This window comes from Vicugna pacos, chromosome 22, assembly GCF_048564905.1.
Source record: "Vicugna pacos chromosome 22, VicPac4, whole genome shotgun sequence".
Taxonomy (NCBI): Eukaryota; Metazoa; Chordata; class Mammalia; order Artiodactyla; family Camelidae; genus Vicugna; species Vicugna pacos.
In genome coordinates this window covers 29,992,198-30,015,480 of record NC_133008.1, presented here as the reverse complement: position 1 = coordinate 30,015,480, position 23,283 = coordinate 29,992,198, and the positions used below count along the sequence as shown (strand labels likewise).

Sequence of the window (23,283 nt, the reverse complement as noted above, 5' to 3'; positions counted from 1 at the left end):
CCGGCCCCTCTGGTCCCTCTGGCCGGGTCACCTCCGGGAGCCCGGCTACCCGGCGCCCTGGATGCCATGAAGCAGCTGTGCCTGTGCGCCGCCTCCTTCGCGGTAGGGCCGGGGGAGGGGGCGCGGGCGCGGGAACGCGAGCGGGCGGGCGCGGGCCCTTCCCTCCCCTCCTCGCCCCGCTCCTTCCGGCCCCCTGCACACGCGGAGCCTAGACCCTCCACCCCCAGACCTTCCAAGGATGATCAGGGAGGAAGGGTCGGGGGCAGAGATTGGAGGATGGATGGGACATTTGGGGAGACAATTTTGGGGACAGATGGGGACACTCTAGAGAATTCAGGGGGCATTTAGAGGGACAGTTTGGGGGAACAGTTTTGGATGGGATCATTTGGGGGACAATTTGGACGCTACACTGGGGACCTTTTTTGGGAAAAGATATTGGCATTTGGAGAACAATTTCAGAGGACATTTGAAAGATTTTGGGGGGAGGACACTTTGCGGACAGATGATGGGGTCGTTGGGGAATGACTTTGGTGAACATGTCGGGAATTTGGGGGAGATATTTTAGAATGCATTTCAGCCTTGGGACATTTGGGGGGCAATTTTGGCATCTCAGGGCAATTGAAGAAAGCTAGATGGCAGAGGAAGGTGCTGAGGGACATTTAAAGGGAGCTTTTAAGGGTTCCTATGGGAAGATTTCGAAGTGTGGTTCAGAAAGACATGGTGAGGTGATGCTGGAAAGGGGCCTTTCACTAAGGGATGGGCTGGGCCTGGGTTTAGAGGACAACTGTTTGGAAAGATTCTGGGAGCTGATCTGGGGATGATTTAATGGTACAGTGCTGGCAGTGGGAGTGGGATGACAGCCGGGGCCATAGACCTGGGGGCAGATGCTGGGGGGATACTCTCTCAGGCCCCCACCCAGGACCACTTCCCCCGGCAGCTGCGGCTCAGCCCCACTGACCTTGGCTCCTGCCCGCCCTGCGGCCCCTGCCCCATCCCAAAGCCTGCAGCCAGAGGCAGGCGCCAGGCAAGTGCCCGGGGCGGGCGGCGAGAGCCCAGGGCCCTGCTGAGGGAGCAGGGACGGGCAGTGGCCACCAGCCCCACGTCCCCCTGGGTGTGCCCCACAGAGCCAGGACTGGGGCAAAAGTGACGAGCGGCTGCTGCAGGCTGTGGAGAACAGTGATGCCACACGAGTGGCTGCCCTCATTGTCCGCAAGGGGCTGGTGCCCACGAAGCTGGATCCCGAGGGCAAGTCCGCGTGAGTGCCCATGTCCTGGGGGTGTGATGGCTGAGGAGTTGCCACCCTGCAGCTGACCCCTGACCTCTGGTCTGTAGATTCCACCTGGCGGCCATGAGAGGTGCAGCCAGCTGTCTAGAGGTGATGCTGGCACACGGCGCCAATGTCATGAGCACGGATGGGGCAGGTATCACCCGCCGGGCCCTGGGGGAGGGAGAGGGAACTCAGACCAGATGCCCAGCCTGAGGGTCCAGCCAGGCCATGCTTCATGGCCCCAGGGTCCTGCTGAAAAAGAGGGTTCCCTTCAGTGCCCCCGGGGAGGCTCAGAGGCATGTCAGGCGGCGGTGCCCAAGGATGGAGACCATGGCTGGCACCAAACAGAGTGGGTCAGCTTGCGGACTGGGAGATCTGGGGCGCGGCTAGTAGTCGAGTCAGGGGAAGTAGCTGGACCAGAGGAGTATCTGAGCTTGAGGAGCATTTTGGAGGGGCATGAGAATAAGTACAGTTTGGGGGGAGTGTCTGTGGTCCATGGAGTAGCTGGGGTTTCGAGATAGAGCTGGAATCCAGGTGTGTGACTTACCTAGGCCCTGAGGGAATAACTCAGAACTAACTCCGAGATAGAAGCCATGGCCAAGGGGAGCAGTCGGGACTCAGGGAGTAGCTAGGCGTGGGGTATAGGCATGTCTGGAGTTTTGGGGCACGGGTGCAGCGGCCAGAATTTATGGAGTACTGGGGATTTGTGAAGCGTCAGAGTCAGGGACTTGGCTGGCATGTGGAATGGTGCGTGGATAGCAGGAACACTGAACAGCTGTGGGTGCTGAGGGCTGTGGCTGGTGCTGATGTCACTGAGTTTACAGAGTAAGTGGGGCGCGGGGAGGAGAGGAGGCTGCAGTGCTTGGGGAGTGGGTGGGTGTGGAGTGGATCTGGGATGAGATTGTCTGGGACACAGACTGTGTGGGGCTTGGAGGGTCTCTGGCTCTAGGGAGTAGTGCAGTTTTGAGAAGTACTTGGGTTGGGGACTTGCTAGATGGAGTTGTCACAAATAGTTGACACAGGTTGGGGAGGGGCAGCCGGAAGCTCCTTGAGTACCTGGAGCTCCAGCCATCCTCGCTCCCTTTCAGGTTACAATGCCCTCCACCTGGCCGCCAAGTATGGGCACCCACAGTGCTTGAAGCAACTGCTACAGGTCATTTCCTTTTCTGTCTCAGATACTCCCCCAACCCGGATACTCCTGGAACCCCAGATACTCCCTTGCCCTGACTAGTCCTGAGTTCCAGCAAGTCTCTGAGCCCCCAGTACCCCCTGAATCCTAGGTATTCCTTGGTCTCTTTGACTCCAGAGTCCTGGCTACTTCTTGGACAGCCAGATACTCCCGGAGTGTCCAGCTACTTCCCACACCCAGGATATACCCCCAGTGCCGACGTTTTCCGAGCCCCCAGCTTCTCCCCAAACCTAGACACTCTCTTAGCCGCAGCCACTCTCAGCTCCCATCTATTCTCCAAACCCCCAGCTGCACCTGGGCTCCCAGCTAGTCCTTCTTCCTCATCAATTTTCAAAAAGCAAAGGAAATCACTTGGGAGTTGGTTAGACGGGGTCCGCAGAGCAGGTGGGTGGGAGGGAAGGAAAGGGAGAGGCAGGGAGCCTGAAATGTAGCAGAGCCCAAGGAGGGGCAATTCCGAGAGAAATTAGGCAGCGAAGAGGGATGGCTCTACCTCAAATGACCTGCCCCCCCCCCAGGCATCCTGCGCGGTGGATACTGTGGACAGCAGTGGGTGGACGGCCCTTCATCATGCAGGTGGGTGCAGCCCGGCCTCACTCTGGCCCCTGTGGCCCGGACGGTGCTAGGTTTGGGGATTATTCTACCGGGGGCCCTGGGGACTTGCCTCGAATATTCTGCCTCCTTCTTCCTCCTTCCTCATGGAGCCCCTACTGTGTGCCAGGCACTGGGTTCCACATTATCCTCAGTGACCCTTTGAGCCATGGACATTGACCATTGGACAGACAAGGTGATTGAGGCTCACCAACAAGAAAGTGGGGAGGATCCAGGCCATCTGACCCCTACTGTAGGTCAGGCCTGGGTGAGGACGATCAGAGGGTGACCAGACTGAAATTTCCTTCAAGGAACTCATGGGGCATCGCAGGAAGGCCAGTGGTCCGGGCAGCCTTCATGAACATCAAATCCAAACTCCTTTCCCGAAGGAGGGGAGGGAATTACCCTCTTGAGCCAGAGCCCAGCCCAGCTAATCGCCTGTCCACCATGCTCATGACCCTCAGGAACGTCTTTCACTGATGACTCAAGAAACGTCTATTCTCTTGGGAGCAAAGAATAAATTTGCTTTGGAATTTTATTCGCTGTAGAAAATTCCCTGTAGTTGGAGTACACTGCCACCTAGTGGCAGTGAGGACCTTGATCCGACTAAAGAAGCTCCTTGGTTTTTTTCTTTTCTTTAATTAAAAAAATTTTTTTAACAGTGGTACTGAGGATTGAACCAAGGACCTCGTGCGTGCTAAGCACGCACTCTACCACTGAGCTACATCCTCCCCCCTTATTTCTGTTTTTTGATTGAAGTATAATTGATTTACAATGCTTGTTTTTTTTCATCATGCGTAATTTTTGAGTACCTGCTATTTGCTAGGTTCTGTTCTAAGCACTGTGATTTCAGCAGCAAACAAAATCCCATAGCCCCCTGGGCACACAGCAGGTAATCATATAGAGTTTGATTTTCCACCGACATCTTGCACAAAGCCTTCCCTTCCCTCTTTGAGGCTCTGGACATACACACCTTCTCCTACTTTCTTAACCACCAACTTCTTCCAGGCCCCTTCCCACCTCGGGGTCCTTGCCCATGCAGCGACCTCTGCCCTCCCCCTTCACCATCAAAACTCAACTCAAAACCCAAGAAGCCTGCCCAACCTCAGCTGAGGTCTGTTCTCTCTCATAAACATTAAACCCTCTTTGTATGAGGGTTTGGTATACAGTTGGTATGCGATAAATGCTGGTTGAGTCGATAGGAGGGTAAATACAGGAAAATCAGTCAAAAGTTCCGCCTTAAGAGGGACCCTTGGTGGAGTGTGGCAAGAGATTGGGACTTGGAGTTAGCAGACCTGTGCCCTCATCCTGGCTCTGTCTCTGACCTCAGTGGGTGACTTTGGGCCTGACTGGGCCTCCGTTTCCTCTGTAAAATAGGAGTCATGCCTTTGTTATTTATCTTCTGGGGGAGGCGGGAATTTCTCATGAAATAAAGGGTAAGAATCACACTCAGGCAGAAGGCTCCCAGAAAGTGTCGAAGCCTTGCCCTGCCTACCCTCCTTCTCTCTTTTCCCAGTGGCTGGTGGCTGCATCTCCTGCTCAGAAATGCTCTGCTCTTTCAAAGCACATCTGAATCCCCGAGATCGGGTGAGGCTCTGGGATCTTTCTGGAAAAGAGTCTGCATTTGAGGTATGCTGCCACCAAGTGGCGGCATCCTGGGCACCTCTTGAAAAGTATGAAGATTTGGAATGAAGCTGGCGGGCAGTCGTGGGCTTCCCTGCCTCCTGGAGTCAGCCTCTCATGCCGTGTCTTGTCCCTCACCTCCCCCCCCCAGTTGGGTACAACACCCCTCATCATAGCAGCTCAGATGTGTCACACAGATCTGTGCCGCCTCCTCCTGCAGCAAGGGGCTGCTGCGAATGACCAGGACCTGCAGGGCAGGTGAGCATCTCCTCTCTCAGCCAGTCCAGTGTGTGCTGTATGACCTTGGGCAAGTCTCTTAACCTCTCTGGGTGTGGGACCTGCTTGGCCTCCTCCCTGATCCAGCCTGCATGTTGAGAAGGAGGTGGAGGTTTGAAAATGTCCTCAGCCCCTCAGTAGCCCCCTCTTCTGGTAGGACGGCCCTGATGCTGGCCTGTGAGGGGGCCAGCCCCGAAACAGTGGCGGTGCTGCTGCAGGGCGGGGCCCAGCCGGGCATCACCGATGCGCTGGGCCAGGACGCTACTCACTACGGCGCCCTGGCGGGGGACAAGCTCATCCTGCACCTCCTGCAAGAGGCAGCCCAGCGCCCGTCACCAGCCAGCGGTACGCAAACCCCAACTCAGAACAATTTCGAGCACCCTCCTCCGTCTTCTAGGTAGTTTCTTGTCACCCCTCTCTCTCCCTACTGGGGACAGTTTCAAGGTATCCCTACTTGCATTATAGGAGGTTCCACGGCTCCCCTTACTACTACTCAGCACAGTTTAAAGGAGCCCCAGGGCTTTTAGAATAGCCTAGGGGTCAACTCTGATTTCCTGGGTCATCCCTATTCTTGAATCTTTGCCTTTCCTAAGAATTGGCATTCCCACTCAGCACAGCCTATAGATACCACTGCTCACTCTCTTTTCTTTTTTTTTTTTTTTTGAGAGTTTCAAGTTCCCTCCTATTAGCATTCTGTCCAAATGATTGATTCCTACCTTGAAAGTCCTGATTCTGGGGGGAACTGGGAGCCCCCTCAAGTCCCCTGGGCTCACTGATGCCCTTCCCTCAGAGGGCTGGGCACGGAGTTCCTAGAACAGGGCCTGACCCTGCTTCCCTCTCTCCTCTGCCCTCCTAGAGGACGACTCAGGCGAGGCATCATCTCAGGTATGGACCCAGAGCAGTGAGTAAGTCCCCCTCCTTATGCACACACTGCCTTCCCCCTCGCCCCAGGGTTGTGATCTGGAAGGACTTATTTGGGAAGAATGCTACTTTCAGGGTACACTGCCACCAACTGGCAGCAGCACCCACAACATGCCTCCCAGAACTGGGCGAGAACCCTAGGGGGAGGGGGCCAAATCATGGGGCTGAGTGGGGATGGCAGAGGGAACTGAGACTGGTGAGGGCTGCTGTAGTCAGGGGAGCGGGCAGGCCTGGCCTCCCGGCCCTGCAGCATCTAGCTCCATGGGGAGAGGAAACTTGCAGGTCATGGGGTCTAGCTGGGGCAAGTCCCAAAGCCTGGAGATGGGAACAGAGTAAAACATCAGATCTGGATCGCTCAGGGGATGTGGTCTTGCCCCGTTTTGTGTGGGTAAGTGAGGACTGGAGAGAGGCAGGGAGCCACTCAGAAGCACACAGAAAGTGAGCGCAGAGTTGGGGCTGGTAACACATCATGGGTTGACTGTATTGGTTTATTTGGGTGGGAGGCTGGCATGTCCCTCATGTCCCCTCTTTACCCCTCCCCCCCAGAACTCTGTGTCTAGCCATGAGAAGCAAGGGGCTCCCAAGAAGCGGAAGGCACCTCAGCCCCCAGCCAGTATCCCTGTGCCGGTGAGAGATGCCTTGGCCGCTGGGGGAGGTGTGCACGCCTCCAGTCAGGATGGGGAGGAAGCTCTGGCACAGTCCTTGGGCCTCACGTTAAGGTGGTGGGTCCCCGGGGCGGGGGGGATAGGACGATCAGGATGCCTATGAGGAGATCGTACGGCTGCGACAGGAGAGGGGCCGCCTGCTGCAGAAGATCCGGGGCCTGGAGCAGCACCAGGAGCGCAGGAAGCAGGAGGTGAGGGGCGGCAGACACAGGCCTGGGGCTAAGCCCGGGGCGGGCGCCATTCTCAGGGGAGGCCCCTCTACCTGTCTTATCACACTCCTCCCTCTCTCCCCATGGCTCGCTCTGTTCCAGCCACACGGGCCTCCTTGCTCTTCCTCCAACATGCCAGCATGGTCCTGCCTCAGGACCTTGGCACATGCTGCGCCCTCTGCCAGGAATACTTTCTCCCAAATGTCTCCATGGCTCCCTCCCTCCACTCCTTTTTTGCTCAAAGACACCTCCCTTGCCTCCCTTGTTAAAATTGTAACACCCCCCCACTCACTTCCCAGTTCCTTTTATTTTTATTCAAAGCATTTACTGCTATTGGATGTACCATTTATTTTATTCATGTTCACCCATTCGACTGTAAATCTATAAGGGCAGGCGTGGTTGATGGTGCCTGGCTCATAGTAGATGCCTGATAAATATTTATTGGATGAACGAATATTTGAGTGAGTGAGTGAACAAATGAATAAATGTATTAGTGGCCCCAAATGGGGTAGGCACTCAATAAATACTTAGTAAGGAGTGAGGGGGTGGAGCAGGACTGGGTGGGCAGCGGGTGCACAGAAGACATCTGTGGGATGAAGGGCTACTAATACTAAGCAGGAGGTGGTCCAGGGAGGCCCCCCAGCCCAGATCCAAGCCCAGTACCCCTTTCTTCCGTCAGCTACCAGAGGCAGAGGCCAGCTCCCTCCACAGCCTGGAGAGACAGGTAGGGTAGAAGAGGGGCGGAAGCTGGACCCCCAGCTGCCCAGTGTTTTCTCCCAGAGGCCAGCTGAGCCCCTCTCCCCTTCCTGCAGGTGCAAGAGCTACAGCAGCTGCTGGCGGAGAAGCAGGAGGAGAAGGAGAGTCTGGGACGGGAGGTGGAAAGTTTGCAGAGCAGGCTGTCCCTACTGGAGGTGGGCCCAGCCGGGAGCAGGGATGGGGTGGGGCTTCTAAAGGGTGGGGCCATGGGGGCACTGGGTGGGGCTACTGGGCGTGGCCACTGGGGGCAGGGCCTCCTCCTGCTGCAGGGGTGTGACAAACAGTCTCACACACAAACAAACACACGCAACAGACAATCACACACAGATAACAGACACACATCCACATAATGGACACTTCGAAACATGCAATCACACACATGTACATCCAGAGGTGGGCAACCACACTCGTACTTGCACGTGCAACAGGCAGACATACAACAAACACACCTGTGAGTGTATAATCACACACACACACAATACATACTGGTGCACACACACCAGATGCTTCTTCACACACCGGGCACCACACCCACAATACGTGCACAGACATAAATATTTCTCAGAATACAGAATTACACAAACAGATACACAAACACAGAACAGTCATTCATATGCCACAGACTACAGCAGAAGAGCAAAATCACACGCAGTCACAGGAACTCACACAGGAGAGGCGGGGCCACTGTGCACGCCCCACAGGGACACACACACACACACACGCGGACACCCCTGACTCGACGTGGCCCTGATGCTGAATCCCAGACGCACCCTTGTGAGGACACCGCCACCACTCTCTCAATCCCACGTGCCCGGGTGGCACGTACGAGCCTAGCCGTTGGGGATATGGGCACACACTCGGGCAGCGGCTGGACTGTTTACTGGCCTTCCTAGGGAGGTCTGCATGCCCCCTGGCACACAGTTGGTGCTCAGTAAATACCTGTGGGTCAAACACAGACAATCTGAGGCTTGTGGGGAATCACAGGGACACATGAACATCCCACTGCAGATTCTGGGGGAGACGTGGGGGCTGGAGGGAGGGCAAGACCCTTAGCTGGACCCTGGTCCCTGCCCCCAGAATGAACGGGAGAACACCAGCTATGATGTGGCCACGCTGCAGGATGAGGAGGGGGAGTTGTCCGACTTCCCAGGTGAGCCCTCTCCACGCCTCGCCCCCTCATGTCGGGGGCCCCAGTGTCAGAGCCTTGACCCACAGGCGTGGAAAGTTATTGAAGCTGGGAGGGAACTTGACCCGCACGCGGTTATTCCGCTCACCCCAGCCTGCCTGCCCCAGGGGCCCTGACCCCACGCTCCAGACCCCCAGCTCCCATTTCCTGGAGCCCAGGACCCTGGGGCCTGACTCTGTGTCCCCGGCCAGGGGCCGAGGCGCTGCTCTCCAAGCAGATAAGCCCGTCGGCCCGGGAGCTCTTGGCCGCGCTGCAGGAGCAGGTGGCTGCACTTACCAGACAGAACCAGGAGCTGATGGAGAAGGTCCAGGTGGGGAAACCAAGGCCCTGGGGAGGGGGTGGGGACAGACCTGAGGACCAAAGGTGCACGTGGCTGAGTCTGTGGTCAGGGAAAGTGGCATGGCTGCCCTGTGCCCCACCCTGGCCACCTCAGCCCCTGCCTGGCTCCCCCACCCTCACCAGATCCTGGAAAACTTTGAGAAGGACGAGATGGAGGCTGACGGCTTGGCCGAGGTCATCCCTTTGGCTCTCTATGACTCTCTCCGGGCTGAGTTTGACCAGCTTCGCAGGCAGCACGCCAAGGCCCTGCAGGCGCTGGAGCAGCAGGAAGCACGGGAGGCCCCTGGGGAAGACGAGGCAGCCCCTGGGGAAGGCAAAGGCTTGGGAGCCAAGACCATCAGAAACGGGCCAATGGAAACGGAGCTGAACGGCACTGCAGCTCCGGAAATCAGGGTTAACGGGGCCCAGACCACAGACGAGGAGGCTGCAGGAGCTGAAACCATGGGAGCCAGGTCTTTGGAAGCAGCATCCACGGTGGCTGAGGCCACGGAAACAGGGGGTGAGGGGGCCGAGGCTTTGGAAACAAAGGCCATGGAGAGTGAGGTCACAGGAATGAAAACTCTCGAAGAAGGAGGAAACCCGGAAGCAAAGGCCGCAGGAGCAGGGGCCACAAATATGAAAGCAGAGGAACCAGAAATGAAGGCCAATGGAGTGGGTGCTGTGGGGGAAGAGCTCACCGGCACACAGACCAGAAAAATGGAGGCCACAGGACTGGAGGCCACGACCTCCAGGGTCCCCACAGGCCCCGTCCTGCACCCTGGTGCTGCCGAGGCCTCGGAGAAGTTGCAGGCCGAGCTGGAGACCAGGATCCGCAGCTTGGAGGAGGCGCTGCGGCAGCGGGAGTGGGAGGCAGCGGCCGAGCTGGAGGCGGCGCACGGCAAGTGCGAGGCGGCCGAGGCCGAGGCGGGCCGCCTGAGGGAGCGGGTGCGTGAGGCCGAGGGCACCGGGACCTGCGGCGGCGGCGGCGGCGGCGGGGACACGGCCCAGCTGCGGGCGGCCCTGGAGCAGGCCCGGGAGGACCTCCGGGCCCGGGACTGCCGCCTCCGGGAGCTGGAGGCGGCCTCGGCCCGGCTGGACGAGGCCCGGGCCGGCCGGCTGCTGGCCGAGGAGGAGGCCCGGGGCCTGCGGGCGGAGCTGGCCCGGCGGGAGGAGGCGCGGCTGGAGCAGAGCCGGGAGCTGGAGGCGCTGCGGGGGCAGCTGGCCGCCGCCTCGGCCGCCGGGGAGCAGCAGCGGGCCGCGGCCGCCGAGCTGGGCCGGGCGCGGGACGCGGCCGAGGCCCGCGCCGCTGAGCTGGCCGCCGCCTGCGAGGAGGCCCGGCGCGGGCTGGCGGAGCTGCGCGAGGCCTCCGAGGCGCTGCGCCAGGCGGCCGTGCCGGCCTGCGAGCACCTGCGGCTGCAGGAGGAGGCGCTGGCGCTGCGCGGCCGCGCCGCCGGCCTGGAGCAGGAGGCGGTGGCCGCGGGCAGGGAGGCCGCGCGGCTGCGGGCCGAGCTGGACCGCGAGCGCGCGGGCAGCGTGGCCCGCCTGGAGCACGAGCGCGTCGTGGCCGCGCTGCAGGCCGACGTGGCCCGGCTGGAGGCGCAGCTGGAGGAGCTGGCGCGGCGCCACGAGAAGACGAGCGCCGAGGTCTTCCAGGTGAGCGGGACGCCCCGCGGCTCAGCCCGAGGCCGCCGCCGGCCTGTCTGGCCCCGCCGCCGGGCCCGCGTCCGCCCCGCGGCGTCGGTCCCGCAGGCGCCTGGCCCTGCGGCGCTCCGGGGTGGGCCTCGGACCCTGCGGCCTTTCCGACCTCCTGGATGTCTCAGCTTGCGGGGCTTTTTGTTTTTGGCCACTTCAGCTCCCTCATTGTTTCTGATGGTTAGCGCTTTGTGATCTGTGTGTAAAACCTGTGCATCCCAAGGCCGTGGAAGTGTTTTCATACCCTTTCTTCGGACATCTTGTTTGTTTTAGCCTCCCAGTCACGTCTGTGCTTTGTCTCTAATCGTGTGTATGGTGTGAGGGAGGAATCAGCATCCACCCGTTTTTTGGTGAACAGTGAACTGGGCTTTTTATCCTGATTTTTTTAATCTAAAGTCCATTTTCTCTGTTGGTCAAAATGACCCTGTGGGGTTTTTTGGGGTTTTTTTTTTTCAGCTGGCAGTTTTGAGATTGCATTTTATCTTCTGATCATTTTTGATGCTTGAGCCCAAAAGTAGGGGGGTGTCATGTGCAAAGGGTTTTGATCCAGTTATTTTGGACCCAGTAGATTTTGATCCCAAATTGTTTTCTTTGTTTTTTAATCACAGGGAATACTTTTTGGACCTTGATGGTGGATCTTTTGACTCCATCTCTTTTCTTAAAAACAAACAAAACACAAAAGATCCCTAGCAACTGTCTTAACAAATGTGTGAATAAAAAGCCACATTTATTTATTTATTTTGTATATATATAGTTTTTGTTGAAGTATAGTCAGTTTGCAATGTTGTGTCAATTTCTGGTGTACAGAAAAGCCACATTTATTCATTGTTATCAGAAAAGCATTTTTCTCTCCATGCCTCTGTTTACTCACCCATTTAATGGAAATAATAGTTCCTAGTCCTCACATGACCATTAAATGGTTTAATTTCTGTAAGTGACAGGACAGTGATCGTACAAGCCGTTAGCGAATGGCAGCCAAGAGTGCTCTTTTTCCAGGAATGTGCTCTTTTAAACCGATTAAGTGTTTGATTACTTCTTAGAATTCACAATCCAGCCTAAGTGTACTCATCTTCATATTTATTCTCCAAATTTTCCTTTCTCTCATGAGCACTTATTTTTGGGGTAAATTTTGCAAGTCTGATTTGATTCATCAATCAGTTTAGGGCTTTTAAAAAAATTATTGTTCGTGTGTATCCAGTCTGTACCAAGTAGAACATAAGATTATAATCCGTTTTCCCGGAGCTGTTATTTCCATAAAGGCCAGTGTTCCCCCCAGGATCAGTTTCTGCAGATCTGACATTGCTCTGATCTCGATACTTCTGTGAAAATGCAGTCTTCAGGTTTTGGACGTTTGTTCACTTTTCATCCAGATTCTTCTGTTTTTCCTTCACTTTGTAAGAAATCTACAAAGCTTCATACCCCTGGCAGAGAAGAGAACATTAGTTATTTGTAATAATAATAGTAACAACAATTTCACAGGCTTGAATGTCGCACCCACTGCGTGCCAGGCACTGTTCTAAGCCTGTTCCTCATTTTTGCTCATCCTACCCTGATGACCACCCTGTGAAGTGGGGGCTCTTACTCTCCTCACTTTGCAGATGAGGAAATTGAGGCACAGAGCTTACGTCACTTGTCTAAGGTCACACAGATTGGCAGAGTCACGATGTCCATAAGTGCCCAAGGGAATGCAGAACTTCCCTGAAGCAGTTTCCTTGAGGTCAAATGGGCTTGAAAGTCCTCAGGCCCAAATAGAAGGGTCAGAATCTTTGGGGTCCAAATGTCCTCGGGGTCACACATGGGCTTGGGCCGCAGGTGCAGCGGGAGGCGCTGTTCATGAAGAGTGAACGGCACGCGGCTGAGGCCCAGCTGGCTGCGGCGGAGCAGCAGCTGCGCGGGCTGCGGACCGAGGCTGAGCGGGCACGCCAGGCCCAGAGCCGCGCGCAGGAGGCCCTGGAGAAGGCCAAGGAGAAGGACAAGAAGGTGGGCCCCCTTCCCTGTGCTCAGTCGGGGTGTCCTCCACTCAACAGAGGTTGAGGGGAGTCTACGGACGTCCCAGCTGAAAGGGTCTTGGGAAATCAGCCCTATTTTCCTGATGAGCCAACTGAGGCTCCAAGAGGCCAGGTGAGTGGCTCAGAGTCACATGGCACATCACTAGACAGTGGATGGGCCCCAGGGCTCCAGGTGCTTTAGCACAGAGTCACCCAGCCCCAACTTGTGTGACCTTGGACAAGTCACTTGACCTCTCTGAGTCCCAGTTTCCACCTCCCTAAGATGAAGAGAAAACTGTGGTAAGGGTTATGGTTTATTTGTAGCAGGGCTCTGCCCCCTCAACAGCGGTGACACTCTGGGCTGGGCCAGTGTCTGTGGGGGACCATCCCGGGCTCTGTGGGGCGTGGGGCAGCATCCCAGGCCCCCACCCCCTCAGTGGCAGGATCAGCCCCGTCGTGACAACCACAGATGTTCCCAGATACTGCCTGGCGTTCCCTGGGAGGTAGGCTCACCCCTGGTTGAGAACCTCTGATCTATAAAGATAACAATAAAGCCCAGCACTTATTGAGCACCTGCTGTTTGCCGGCACAGCTTAAACTTCGCCTCTGTTCAGAATCACAGCCACCTACCAGGGTCCAAGTGGGAACCGTGATTCTCCTTACTTTACAGATGAGGGGGCCGAGGCCCCGAGGGGTCAAGTCATCTTCCCAAAATCTCCTGTGAGGAGGCGACTGAGAGGGACTGAAACCCCAGCCTGTGTGGCCCAGCCCCACCCGGCTGGGCTGCTTGCAGCCCTCCTGTCCTGTCTGCCTCCCCCTTCACTTTCCGGAGCCTCCGAGGTGGGGTGTGACCACCATTTTTCTGTAAAGGGCCGGGTGCTCGGTGCTTTCAGCCCTGCAGGGCAACAGCCCTCCGCTCTGCCTTGGAAGCGGGAGCCATAGATGCCGGGTAACCGAATGGGCGTGGCTGTGTGCGAGGGAAGTTTACGTTTGAGCAGGGAGATGTGACTCTGGCTTCAGGTTCCTGTGTCCTGAAGCCGTCTTCTTTCCTCTTTTTTCCCAACCATCTGAAATGTGGAAACTGTTCTCAGCTCACGGGCCAGGCCCGGCCTGCCGGGCGGGGTTTGCTAACCTCTAGGATGTGACTTTCCCCCCAAAGCCTGCCCCTCGCCCCTTCCCACCACCCCGGGCTCGGGACGGCTGACACTGCCCCGCTCCCCCAACCAGATCACTGAGCTCTCCAAGGAAGTCTTCAGTCTAAAGGAGGCACTGAAGGACCAGCCGGCGGCCATAGGCGCTTCCGAGGTGGAGGCCCTCCGTGGCCAGGTGAAGGCTCTGCAGGAGCGGCTGGAGGTGAGGGCTTCACCTGCCGCCCCGCCGGGCCCCGGGCAGGGGTCCCAGGAGGCTGACGGGCAGGCAGGTGGCTGGGCACGTAGGCCACGCGCGGGAGGAAAATCTTTCTGTATTTTAGCAAGCGGCACTGTCACCTGGTGCGCGCCATCCAAACAGGGGCTTGGGCTGCAAAGGAGGCTTTGGGGCGTATCTTGAGGGGGGTCCTGCTCTGCTGAGCGCCTGTCCCCCACACCCACAGGAAGCTGCCAGGGACCACAGTGCAGTGGTGGCTTTGTATAGGAGCCACCTCCTCTACGCCATTCAGGTGAGTTCCCCCGCCTTTGGGCGCAGCATTGCTGCTCTCTGGGCCTCAGTTTCCCCATCTGTACGGTCGGGGGCTGGTGGACGGGAAAGGTTCATGGCCTCCAGGGACGGGAAGGGAGGGGAACGGAGAACCCGGGGAAGTGGGAGGCACCCACGCTCTCCCTCTGCTGCCCTCTCCACAGGGTCAGATGGACGAAGATGTGCAGCGGATTCTGAGCCAGATCCTGCAGATGCAAAGACTCCAGGCCCAGGGCCGCTGAGATCAGAGCCCTGCCCTCTGCCCACAGGCCCCGCCCTGGGGTGTCCAGACTCACGCACTGACCACCCGCACTTGGAGACCGGCCAGGGCCCCTTCCCGACTGTCCCTCACTGTCCGCGTTGCCCCTTGGTCCCTGCACACCCTGGTCAGTGTAGACTCGGGCTCTGACTGTGCCCCTGACCCCCAACCGGACAATCTGTGTGTCCCCTCTCCCACGTCCGGTCTGGTCACCGGGCGCCACCACAGGAATAAAAGCTCACGGAGCAGAGGATGAAAGCACCGTGTGGCCTGGTTGCTGGGCTCCTGCTGCGGGGCGCGCAGGGGCCACCCCCGAGCAGGGATGAGGGGCTCGGGGGAGAGTGAGGCCGGATGCAGTCTCCACGGTGAACGCCACGTGAGCGTTATTTTTGGAAAGTCAGAAGGGACACCCAGAAGTTCATGTTGAACAAACTCTCCGAGTGTTAAGTGGAGACAGGATCTTACCTCACTGCCCTCACCCTAACCCGGCCGGGTGGGTGTGCCCCGCCCCAGCCCCCCTGCCCTGGGGCGGCCCTCCCGGAATCCCTGGGGATTCTCCTTGCTTTCTGGCTCAGGCAGGGGGCAGCCCTGTGTCCAGCCTGTCTCTGGGGTTTCCTTGGTGTCCTGCACTGGCTCAGCCTGTCCCTGGGCACCCCAGGCCCTCAGAGGCTGTCCACAGGGGGCTGCCTCCCCTGGGCCTGTGTTTCCGGCTCCCTGTGGCCTGGAGGGCGGAGCTCCGCGGCGGCGGCGTTGGGGGGGGGTCCCCAGCACTGGGGTTGATGCGTGCACGGGCATCTCCTGTGTCGGTGCCTGGTTCTCTCTGTCTCTCTGTCCCTCCCCCCTCGGCCTTTCTCTGTCTTTCTCTATGTCATCATCCCCCTCCCCGGGGTTCCCCCTCCTCACTGCAGCCAGAAGGAAGGCTCTGCTGGGAAAGGCCATGGGGTCACCACTTCTCCCTTCTGTGGCCTCCTCTCCCTGCCCTCTGTTGGGGCCTTCCATCCCCGAGAGGTGTGGCCAAGGAGGGGACCAGGGGCTCCTCCTCCATCCCTGCTTGACTCTCCACTGGCCCCATGTACTGGGCAGTGAGTCAGAAAGGGAAGGGGAAGTGGGGGGCCTCAACCAGGGCCTGGGCTTCCCCCTGGGTGGGACCTAAGTCCTCTCTCTCCCTGAGGGTTCTCCCTGCCCCAACCCCTAGAAGCAGAGTTCGCCAGAGCCATGGCCGCAGGACTTGTTCTGGCCCTCGCCCTCTGGGTGGGCTGCTCACCCTGCCTCGGGAGAGAAGGTACGTGGGGACCCCAAGGGGGTGGGGGGGCCAGAACAGAGGGACAATGTCTGGGGACTGGACTTTGTCTGCCGTGGGACATTCTGGGTGGATTAGGAGCTCACACACCTACTGTGTACCCCCTGGTGGGAAGGAGTGACCATCCCATTGCATGGACAGGGAAACTGAGGCACGGGGAGGATGAGTCCTACCTGAGGGTGACACCAGGATGTGGCAGCTACAGCCTGGAGGGAGGGAAGCAGAGAGAGAGAAATTTTAGTCATCTGCATTCATTTCATGTGATTAAAAACAAAACTATCACAAAGAAGGGGGTCCAGTAAAATATCTCCCTCCTATCAGAAATCCCCGCCATCCCCAGGTCCCCTCTGTGGCTCCCACAACCTCAGTTTCTCCATCTGGAAAATGGGCTAACAGTTTCTTCCTTGCTGGGTTGTAGCAGGTCTGAGAGAAGAGGTAGACGCCTTTCATTCAGGTACTTATTCATTCCACAAACCCTTATTAGTCACCTACTGTGTTCCCAGCACTGGCTGGCAGCGAGGCAGGGGCTGAGGCATGGTAGAGCTTTGACAGTCCTGGGTGAATCAGAAGTTCACGAGCCTCCCCACTTCTCTCTCTGGGACCCCAGCAGCTCCCACCCAACCCAGGCTACAGTGTCAGGCCTCTAGGTACCCAGTCGCCGTGGACTGCTTCTGGACCCTGCCGCCTGCTCCAGACTCCACCAGGCCCACCTCCTTCATCGCCACGTACAGGTCAGAGAGCGTGGAGGGCTTCCTGGGGATTCCAGGGCTGGGCTGACATGCTAGGATCTGGGCAACTGGAGACTTAATGAGAACCTGAAACCCCTGGGATTCTAGAGCAGGCACCAACCCTTGGAAACATAATCCCTAAGCTACATTCTGCGAACCACGTGTGGAGGGTGAAATTTTCTAGAAGCCACATTTTAAAAAATAAAAAGAAATGGATGACATTGATTTTAATATTTTATTTAAATAATATCTGAATATTACAACTATTTATCATTTAATATGGTTGAATGCAATGTAATTTAATACGCTTATATATGATTCATATATTTAAATTTATACCAGAAGTTGATTTAATATCACTTAATATGATTATCTAAAGTATTATTTCAACAGGTAATCCATACTTTAAAAATTAATGAGTTATTTTACGTTCTGTCTTGTTACACTAAGTCATGGAAATTCCGTGTATGTCTTACGTGATAGCATGTTTCAATTCAGATGCTAAATTTCCATCAGAAATTCTTGGTCTCTGATGAGATTTCGTACAATTTATGTTTGGAAAAGCAGATTCACCCACCAAAGTTGTCCTGAGAAACTTTTCCAAGGCTTCTGATAACTGGAAACTCTTCATTTAGATCAGATAAAATAAGATAAAAAGTTGCGGTTGGTTGCCCTGGCCACACTCGAACTGTGGGGTGGCCACCTGGGGCTGGTGCTGCCCACATCCACATGCAGAAGCCCAACATTTAGGATGGATGCTGCACAGAGCTCCTGGGAGCGTGCTGAGCTCGAGTCTCCAGAGTCTGAAATCTTGGGATGTCAGAACTAGAGAGAATCGGAATCTTATTATTTCAGATTCTGGCGTCTGTGAATTGTAGGCCTGGAAGTACTGGAATTCCAAGGCTGGAGTGTTGACATTCCAGAAACCTTTAGAACTGGACCCTAGCACCTCCCCGTGGGGTGTTACCCTGGACCCTGGGTCACCTGGGCTCTGTGATGTTGGGGTGAGCAGCTCCCCCAGGGACGTGCAGCCAAGCGCAGGACCCCAACCCGGGGCTGCTCACCCCCTGTCCGCACTTGGGGTCCAAGGCACAGGCAGGGCAGCAGGGAGTGCTAGGACCCTCACAGCGCCCGCCCCGTGTCTAGGCTTGGAGTGGCAGCCCAGGGGCAGAGCCGGCCCTGCCTCCAGCCCAGGCCGGAGGCCGCCAGCTGCACCATTCCTGACGTCCAGATGTTCTCCATGGTGCCCTACGTGCTCAACGTCACAGCCGTCCACCGCCAGGGCGTCAGCAGCAGCTTCCTGCCCTTTGTCCCGGAGAACATCAGTGAGTGGGGGTGGCGGTGAGGGTGTGGAGGGGCCCCGGCTTGCTCCTGCTCCTCCCTCCTCTCACCATTCCCCTCCTCCCACCTGTCACTCATCCTGTCCATCTGTCCTGGATCCTGTGGGCCCCGCCTTCATAGCTCATCAAGAATCTGCCCACTTCTCCCCACTCCTGAGCCCCTACCTGGCCAGATATCTATCACTACCTACCTGGACCAGCGCAGTTCCCTCGATTTTGGTACCCCAGCTCTTGCCCTCAACCCCTGTCTGTCTTCCCCACAGCGGCCACTGGAGGGCGCATCTGAGCCCCGAGTCAGATTTTGCCCTAGGCTCCCATTCTCTCCCTCACAGTCTGTCCTCCCTGCAGTGGCCACCAGAGGGCGCCTGTGAGCTCCCAGTCAGGTCCCGCCCCTCTGCCCAAGCCCTCTAGGGCTCCCACTTCCCTTGGGGTAAAAGCCTGAGGCCCCCCGCAGCCCACAGGGCCTTGAATGACCTGTCCCCCGTCCCCTTCCCGCCCTCATTCCCTCCCTCTGTCCCCCTCACTCACTCTATTCCATCCACACCTGCCTCTTCCTTGTACCTCCAACAAGCCAGGCATGGTCCTGCTCCATGGCTTTTGCAGACTGTTCCCTCTGCCTATATTTTTTAAAATTGCAGCCGTCATACATTACTGTTGATTACTAGAAGATAGTCTGGCAGAGTTAGACATAAGCGTTGAACGTAAATTACCACATAACTCCCAGCAACCTCAGTTCTAGGCATGTATCTAAGAGAAATGAAAACACATGTACACAAGTGTTCATAGCAGCACGACTCGTAATAGACTGTAGAAACAGCACAAGTGCCCCCGCAAAGCGCGTCCCTCCACACACGGGAGCGTCGCTCCGCCGTGAAAGGGAGAGCAGCCCTGACAGCCGCCCCCGCGGGGACGGACCCCGAGAGCGCGGTGCTCAGGGAGAGAAGCAGACACCGAAGGGCACGCAGTGTGTGGCTCTGTTCTTAATGAAACATTCAGAACAGGCCAGTCCACAACGAGAGAGAGTGGTTTAGTGGTTGTCAGGGCTAGAGAGGGAGGAATGGGGGGTGACTGCTAAGGGGGATGGGATTTCTTTTGGGAGTGATGGAATGTTCTGGTTTAAATAGTGGTGATGGCTGCACAACTCTGTGGATATACTAAAAACCAATGAATTGTATATTTTGAAAAGGTGAGTTTTGTGGTATGTTTTGTGGCATTTCTGAGACTGTCTCAGAAAACATTACAGCCCGCTCCCCTCTTTGTGCTCCTGAATTCTCTTCCCTCCTTTTTATGACCTCCAAATTTGCCTCTTGTGTGTTGTCTTCTGCTCTGATGGACCGAGAACCCAGAGGACAGGGCTTGGGTTGGGGCTGGCCCTACTGTGTCCCCTGTGTCCCCAGTGTCCAGGACACGGCTGAACACTCAGTAGGCACTCAGTATTTATTGGCTGATTGTATGAATGATTGAACAAATGTTCCTTCCGCTGACCCTGCCTCCTGCTTGTCCGTCAGTCAAACCAGACCCTCCGGAAGGCGTACGCCTGAGCCCCCTCCCTGGGCAGCGACTGTGGGTACAGTGGAAACCCCCCCGGTCCTGGCCTTTCCCCGAGATCTTTTCACTCAAATACCGGCTCCGCTACAAGCGTCATGGAGCTACCCGCTTCCGCCAGGTGAGGAGGACTGGGGGCCGGGGTGGATGGTCCCAGGGCCAGGAAGCAGCGTGTGCAAAAGGTGCAGTGCGCCCGGATCACAGCTTGGGGCGCTAGAGAGCGACATACAGGCAGCCCGGCAGTTTCCTCCTGGGCGTCCACTCAGAAGAATTATAAACAGGGACTCAAATACTTGTACACGAACATTCCCAGCAGCACTAGTCGCAACGACCGAAAGGTGGAAACAACCCAAATGCCCATCAGCAGATGATGGAGACACAGAACGAGGTCCCTCCGCACACGGGAGCATCACTCAGCCGTGAAAGGGAGAGCAGCCCTGACACCCGCTCCCACAGGGACGGACCCCGAGAGCGCGGTGCTCAGGGAGAGAAGCAGGCACAGAAGGACACGCAGTGTGTGATTTCACATATATAAAGTGTCCAGAACAGGCCGGTCCACAGAGAGAGAGAGTGGACTAGTGGTTGTCAAGGGCTGAAGGAGGGGAGTGGACGTGATCGCTGAGGGGCACAGGGTTTCTTTTGGGGTCATGGAATGTTTTGGAACTCGAGTGGTGATGGTGGCACAACACTGCGAATGTACTAAATGCCTCTGAATTGTGCATTTGGGGATGGTTACATTTATGTCATGGGAATTTCACCTGAATGGAGAGCAAACACACATTGTTTTAAATTTAAAAAAAATTTTGGGGGGGGGGCAGGTAATGAGGTTTATTTATTTACTTAACGGAGGTACTGGGGATTGGACCCAGGACCTCATGCATGCTAAGCTGGCACTCTACCACCGAGCTACACCCTCCCCTGCCACCGTTTTAAATTCTTAAAAAATAAAAAATAAAGGCAGGGAACCTCTGAGCATCTGGAAAGATCAGTTGTGTTCTGGGCAGCCTCGGGCACTAGGGCAAGGAGCTGAGTCTCTGCAGGGTTGAGGCTTTTGCCATCCTGTCCCACAAAGCTTTTTGCCACAGTGGAAATATTCCATATCCACATTGTCCCGGATATGAGCTACCGGGTGGTAGCAACATAGAGAGTAGCCAAGGAACTGGCTTTAAGTTTTATTCGGTGCTCATTAATTTCACTGTGTAAATGTTTGAAGCTTTTTTAAATGGAGGTACCAGGAATTGAACGCATGCGCTCTACCACTGAGCTATTTCCATCCCCCCCTGCAATTTCAAAATTGAGACAGAATTCACATGCCACGAAGCTGAGTGTTTTATAGCGCACAAGCCAGTAGCCCTGGGTGGACTCACAGGCTGTTCAACCACTAATTGATCTAAATTTAAAATGTAAAGTGTCACATCCAGCTGCCACATGGGGCAGCTCGGGTGAGCGAGGAGGGAGACAGACCTGGGCTTGGGAAGCTGCCTGTGGTGGCTGGCTGGGGACACGCTGAGGTGAGGGGGGACCTGGACCAGGAGGAAGATTGTGCAGGGGCCAGGGACAGAGAGGACAGGCCAGACGGAGGGAGAACAGAAGAGGCAGAGCTGAGCGGGTGTCTCATCACAGATGAAATCTGTGCCCGAGTGAGGACACGGAGCAGTCAAGGCAGTGAAAAGAAGAATTTATTACATTTCCCGAGAGAAAGGGGCACACTGCACCACACAGGTCACATCAGGCCTGCGGGGCCAGGGGAGAGCCGAGGCCGGAGCGCGACTGGGGTTCCCACGGGAAGGGTGAGGCATGGCAGGTCAACAGCTTAGAGGTGGCGCGTTTCAAGAATTCCAGGGGCTCCGGGCTGCAGGGTTGTCTCCAGCTGCCTGGTACCCAGCTCTGCAGTGATTCAGGGCCGGGGCAAGGGGGTGTGGGCTGGTGTGTGAGGTAGAGGAAGGGGTTGGATGGGGTGTGGACTCAGGATTGATTGGCTTGTCTATGAAGGGCGTGCTCCTGGTTGATCAAGAATTGGCAAGCTCCGGTAGGGGCAGTCTCTCCCTGGTCAGCAGGATGTTGAAGATGTCCAAAGACGTGGAAGGGGCCGCCGAGGGCATGCCTTCAGGATGGGCATTTGGTGCCTGAGTCCTGGCACAGCAGCCTGAGCAGGGGGACGGAAAGCTCCATCACAGCCCCCTGTTGCCACTCACCTGGACCTCCTTCTGCTCTCAGGTGGGGCCCATTGAGGCCACGTCCTTCACCCTCAGGGCTGTGAGGCCCCAGGCCAGGTACTGCATCCAGGTGGCTGCCCAGGACCTCACTGACTACGGGGAATCGAGCGCTTGGAGTCTCCCTGCTGCTGCCTCTGTCACCCTGGGCAAGTAGTGGGGGCCTCCCAGCACCCCCCAAAGAGGGGCTGGATCCTTGCTATTCACCTGGGGATGAATGGGATCTATCTGACCTGGGTTTGCTGCTGCCGAGTTGCTGGACAACCTTGGACAAGTGACTTTGCTTCTCAGAGCCTCCAATTCTCAATCTGTGAATGGGGATGTATTCCTTCCCTCTTTTGAAATAGTGCAAAGTTTTGTGAACTGTGAATATGAGGGTTTTTTTTTCACTTGTTCAATTAGAAAAGGGTCATTGTCACTGGAATCGGGACTCTTCCTCCTCTTCCTTCAACAGAGGAGAGTCTGGGAGGAGAGAGCAGACCAGACACACACAGTGAATCCCTGCTCTGTGCGTGAGGTCAGGGCTGGACCAGAGGAAGAGACGGGCTGGGGGAGTTAGGGCAGGGGTGGAGGCATTCTGCCTGGGATAGAATGGTGAAATGCATTCGATTCAGCAGTTGGGTTCACATGCCTCCTCAGAGGCTACCTAGTTGTGAGCCCCACTGTGGTGGGCACAAATGGGACATGAGTTTGGGAAGATTTCTCTGAGGAGGGGGAAAAACAGCCAGTCCCTGAAGCGTTTTCTCAATCCAGGGGTTTCTCTGTGCTTTTCACTCAGGTCTCAAGTCAAAGGTCAATTCCTCCAAGAAGCCTTCCCCGACCACCTCATCTATGGCAGGCAGAATAATGACTCCCTAAAGATACCCATGTCCTAGTCCCCAGAAGCTGTAACTATGGTACCTTATTACATGGCAAAAGGGACTTTGAATATGTAATTAAATTAATGATCTTGAGGATTCTTAATTTAAAAGTTAAGGATCTTTTATTAACTTAATGAAAATGAAGTAAAGTTATACTGGGTTATTCAGGTGGCCCCAGGTAATCACAAGTGTCCTTATAAAAGGGAAGCAGGAGGATCAGAGGGAGACATAGGAGGTCATGTGACAATGGTAGCAGAGGTCAGAGTGAGACAGGGCCATGAGCCATGGAATTCCGGCAGCGTCTAGGAGCTGGAAAAGTCAAGGAAACAGATTCTCTCCTGGAGCCTCCAGAAGGAACCAGTCCTACCACCCATTTTAGGCTTGTGATCTCCAGAACTATAATAAATGTGTTGTTTTGAAGTATTGAGCTGGTGGCATTTTGTTACAGCAGCCACAGGACACTGACACATCGGAAGTAGCCACTACTCATCACTTTTTACCCTGAAGGTCTCTGACACGGAACAAACATTTGTAAAAGGGAGGGAGGAGGTCAGGGAAGGGACATCCTCTTTAGAGGGACTATGCAGAGGCAAGCAATGGTGGGAGGACATCAGGGAGCTAACGTGTGTGTAGGGTAAGTAGGTTTGGAGCCTGGTCTTTGAGTCTCTGCCTGTGACTCAAGATAA

The 23,283-nt window shown here is 56.3% G+C and overlaps 2 protein-coding genes and 1 long non-coding RNA gene across 6 annotated transcripts; 2 read left to right on the top strand and 1 right to left on the bottom strand.

Moving 5' to 3' along the window:
• The first annotated feature begins 367 nt into the window (after positions 1 to 367).
• On the top strand, positions 368 to 14,869 carry ANKRD24 (ankyrin repeat domain 24). The gene is made up of 20 exons (XM_072947944.1): positions 368 to 1,024; positions 1,125 to 1,255; positions 1,333 to 1,421; positions 2,356 to 2,420; positions 2,972 to 3,029; positions 4,561 to 4,631; positions 4,819 to 4,925; positions 5,101 to 5,288; positions 5,800 to 5,828; positions 6,411 to 6,491; positions 6,613 to 6,720; positions 7,418 to 7,462; positions 7,551 to 7,649; positions 8,572 to 8,644; positions 8,872 to 8,990; positions 9,143 to 10,651; positions 12,503 to 12,670; positions 13,906 to 14,031; positions 14,270 to 14,335; positions 14,517 to 14,869. Exons 1-20 carry the CDS (start codon positions 854 to 856, stop codon positions 14,592 to 14,594), a joined length of 3,381 nt encoding a protein of 1,126 aa, XP_072804045.1. The 5' UTR covers positions 368 to 853; the 3' UTR covers positions 14,595 to 14,869.
• On the bottom strand, positions 11,597 to 17,863 carry LOC140688489 (uncharacterized). 2 transcript variants are annotated; one of them, XR_012063220.1, is made up of 4 exons: positions 17,624 to 17,863; positions 17,217 to 17,264; positions 16,085 to 16,117; positions 11,597 to 12,111 (listed from the first exon to the last, which is right to left on the bottom strand). It is a non-coding gene; the product is annotated as an uncharacterized lncRNA (long non-coding RNA). The 2 variants fall into 2 exon arrangements; XR_012063221.1 differs by having other exon boundaries at positions 17,704 to 17,863.
• EBI3 (Epstein-Barr virus induced 3) lies at positions 14,992 to 23,017 on the top strand. 3 transcript variants are annotated; one of them, XM_072947942.1, is made up of 8 exons: positions 14,992 to 15,893; positions 16,330 to 16,365; positions 16,522 to 16,642; positions 17,786 to 17,964; positions 19,488 to 19,645; positions 21,742 to 21,886; positions 22,140 to 22,254; positions 22,516 to 23,017. In XM_072947942.1, exons 1-7 carry the CDS (start codon positions 15,827 to 15,829, stop codon positions 22,232 to 22,234), a joined length of 801 nt encoding a protein of 266 aa, XP_072804043.1. In that variant the 5' UTR covers positions 14,992 to 15,826; the 3' UTR covers positions 22,235 to 22,254; positions 22,516 to 23,017. The 3 variants fall into 3 exon arrangements, with proteins under 3 accessions (XP_072804043.1, XP_072804044.1, XP_006206450.1); XM_072947943.1 differs by lacking the exon at positions 16,330 to 16,365 and having other exon boundaries at positions 16,519 to 16,642; XM_006206388.4 differs by lacking the exons at positions 16,330 to 16,365; positions 22,140 to 22,254; positions 22,516 to 23,017 and having other exon boundaries at positions 16,519 to 16,642; positions 21,742 to 21,894.
• The last annotated feature ends 266 nt before the right edge of the window (positions 23,018 to 23,283 follow it).

Excerpts from the sequence above, each read along its gene's own strand:
- ANKRD24 (XM_072947944.1), top strand. The coding sequence starts at position 854 with ATGACAGCCGGGGCCATAGACCTGGGGGCAGATGCTGGGGGGATACTC. Across the intron at positions 1,025-1,124 it reads CAGCCAGAGGCAGGCGCCAG|AGCCAGGACTGGGGCAAAAG; the intron begins GCAAGTGCCCGG and ends TGTGCCCCACAG. Across the intron at positions 10,652-12,502 it reads CGAGCGCCGAGGTCTTCCAG|GTGCAGCGGGAGGCGCTGTT; the intron begins GTGAGCGGGACG and ends CTTGGGCCGCAG.
- EBI3 (XM_072947942.1), top strand. The coding sequence starts at position 15,827 with ATGGCCGCAGGACTTGTTCTGGCCCTCGCCCTCTGGGTGGGCTGCTCA. Across the intron at positions 15,894-16,329 it reads ACCCTGCCTCGGGAGAGAAG|CAGGTCTGAGAGAAGAGGTA; the intron begins GTACGTGGGGAC and ends GCTGGGTTGTAG. Across the intron at positions 16,366-16,521 it reads GGTAGACGCCTTTCATTCAG|CTCCCACCCAACCCAGGCTA; the intron begins GTACTTATTCAT and ends GGACCCCAGCAG.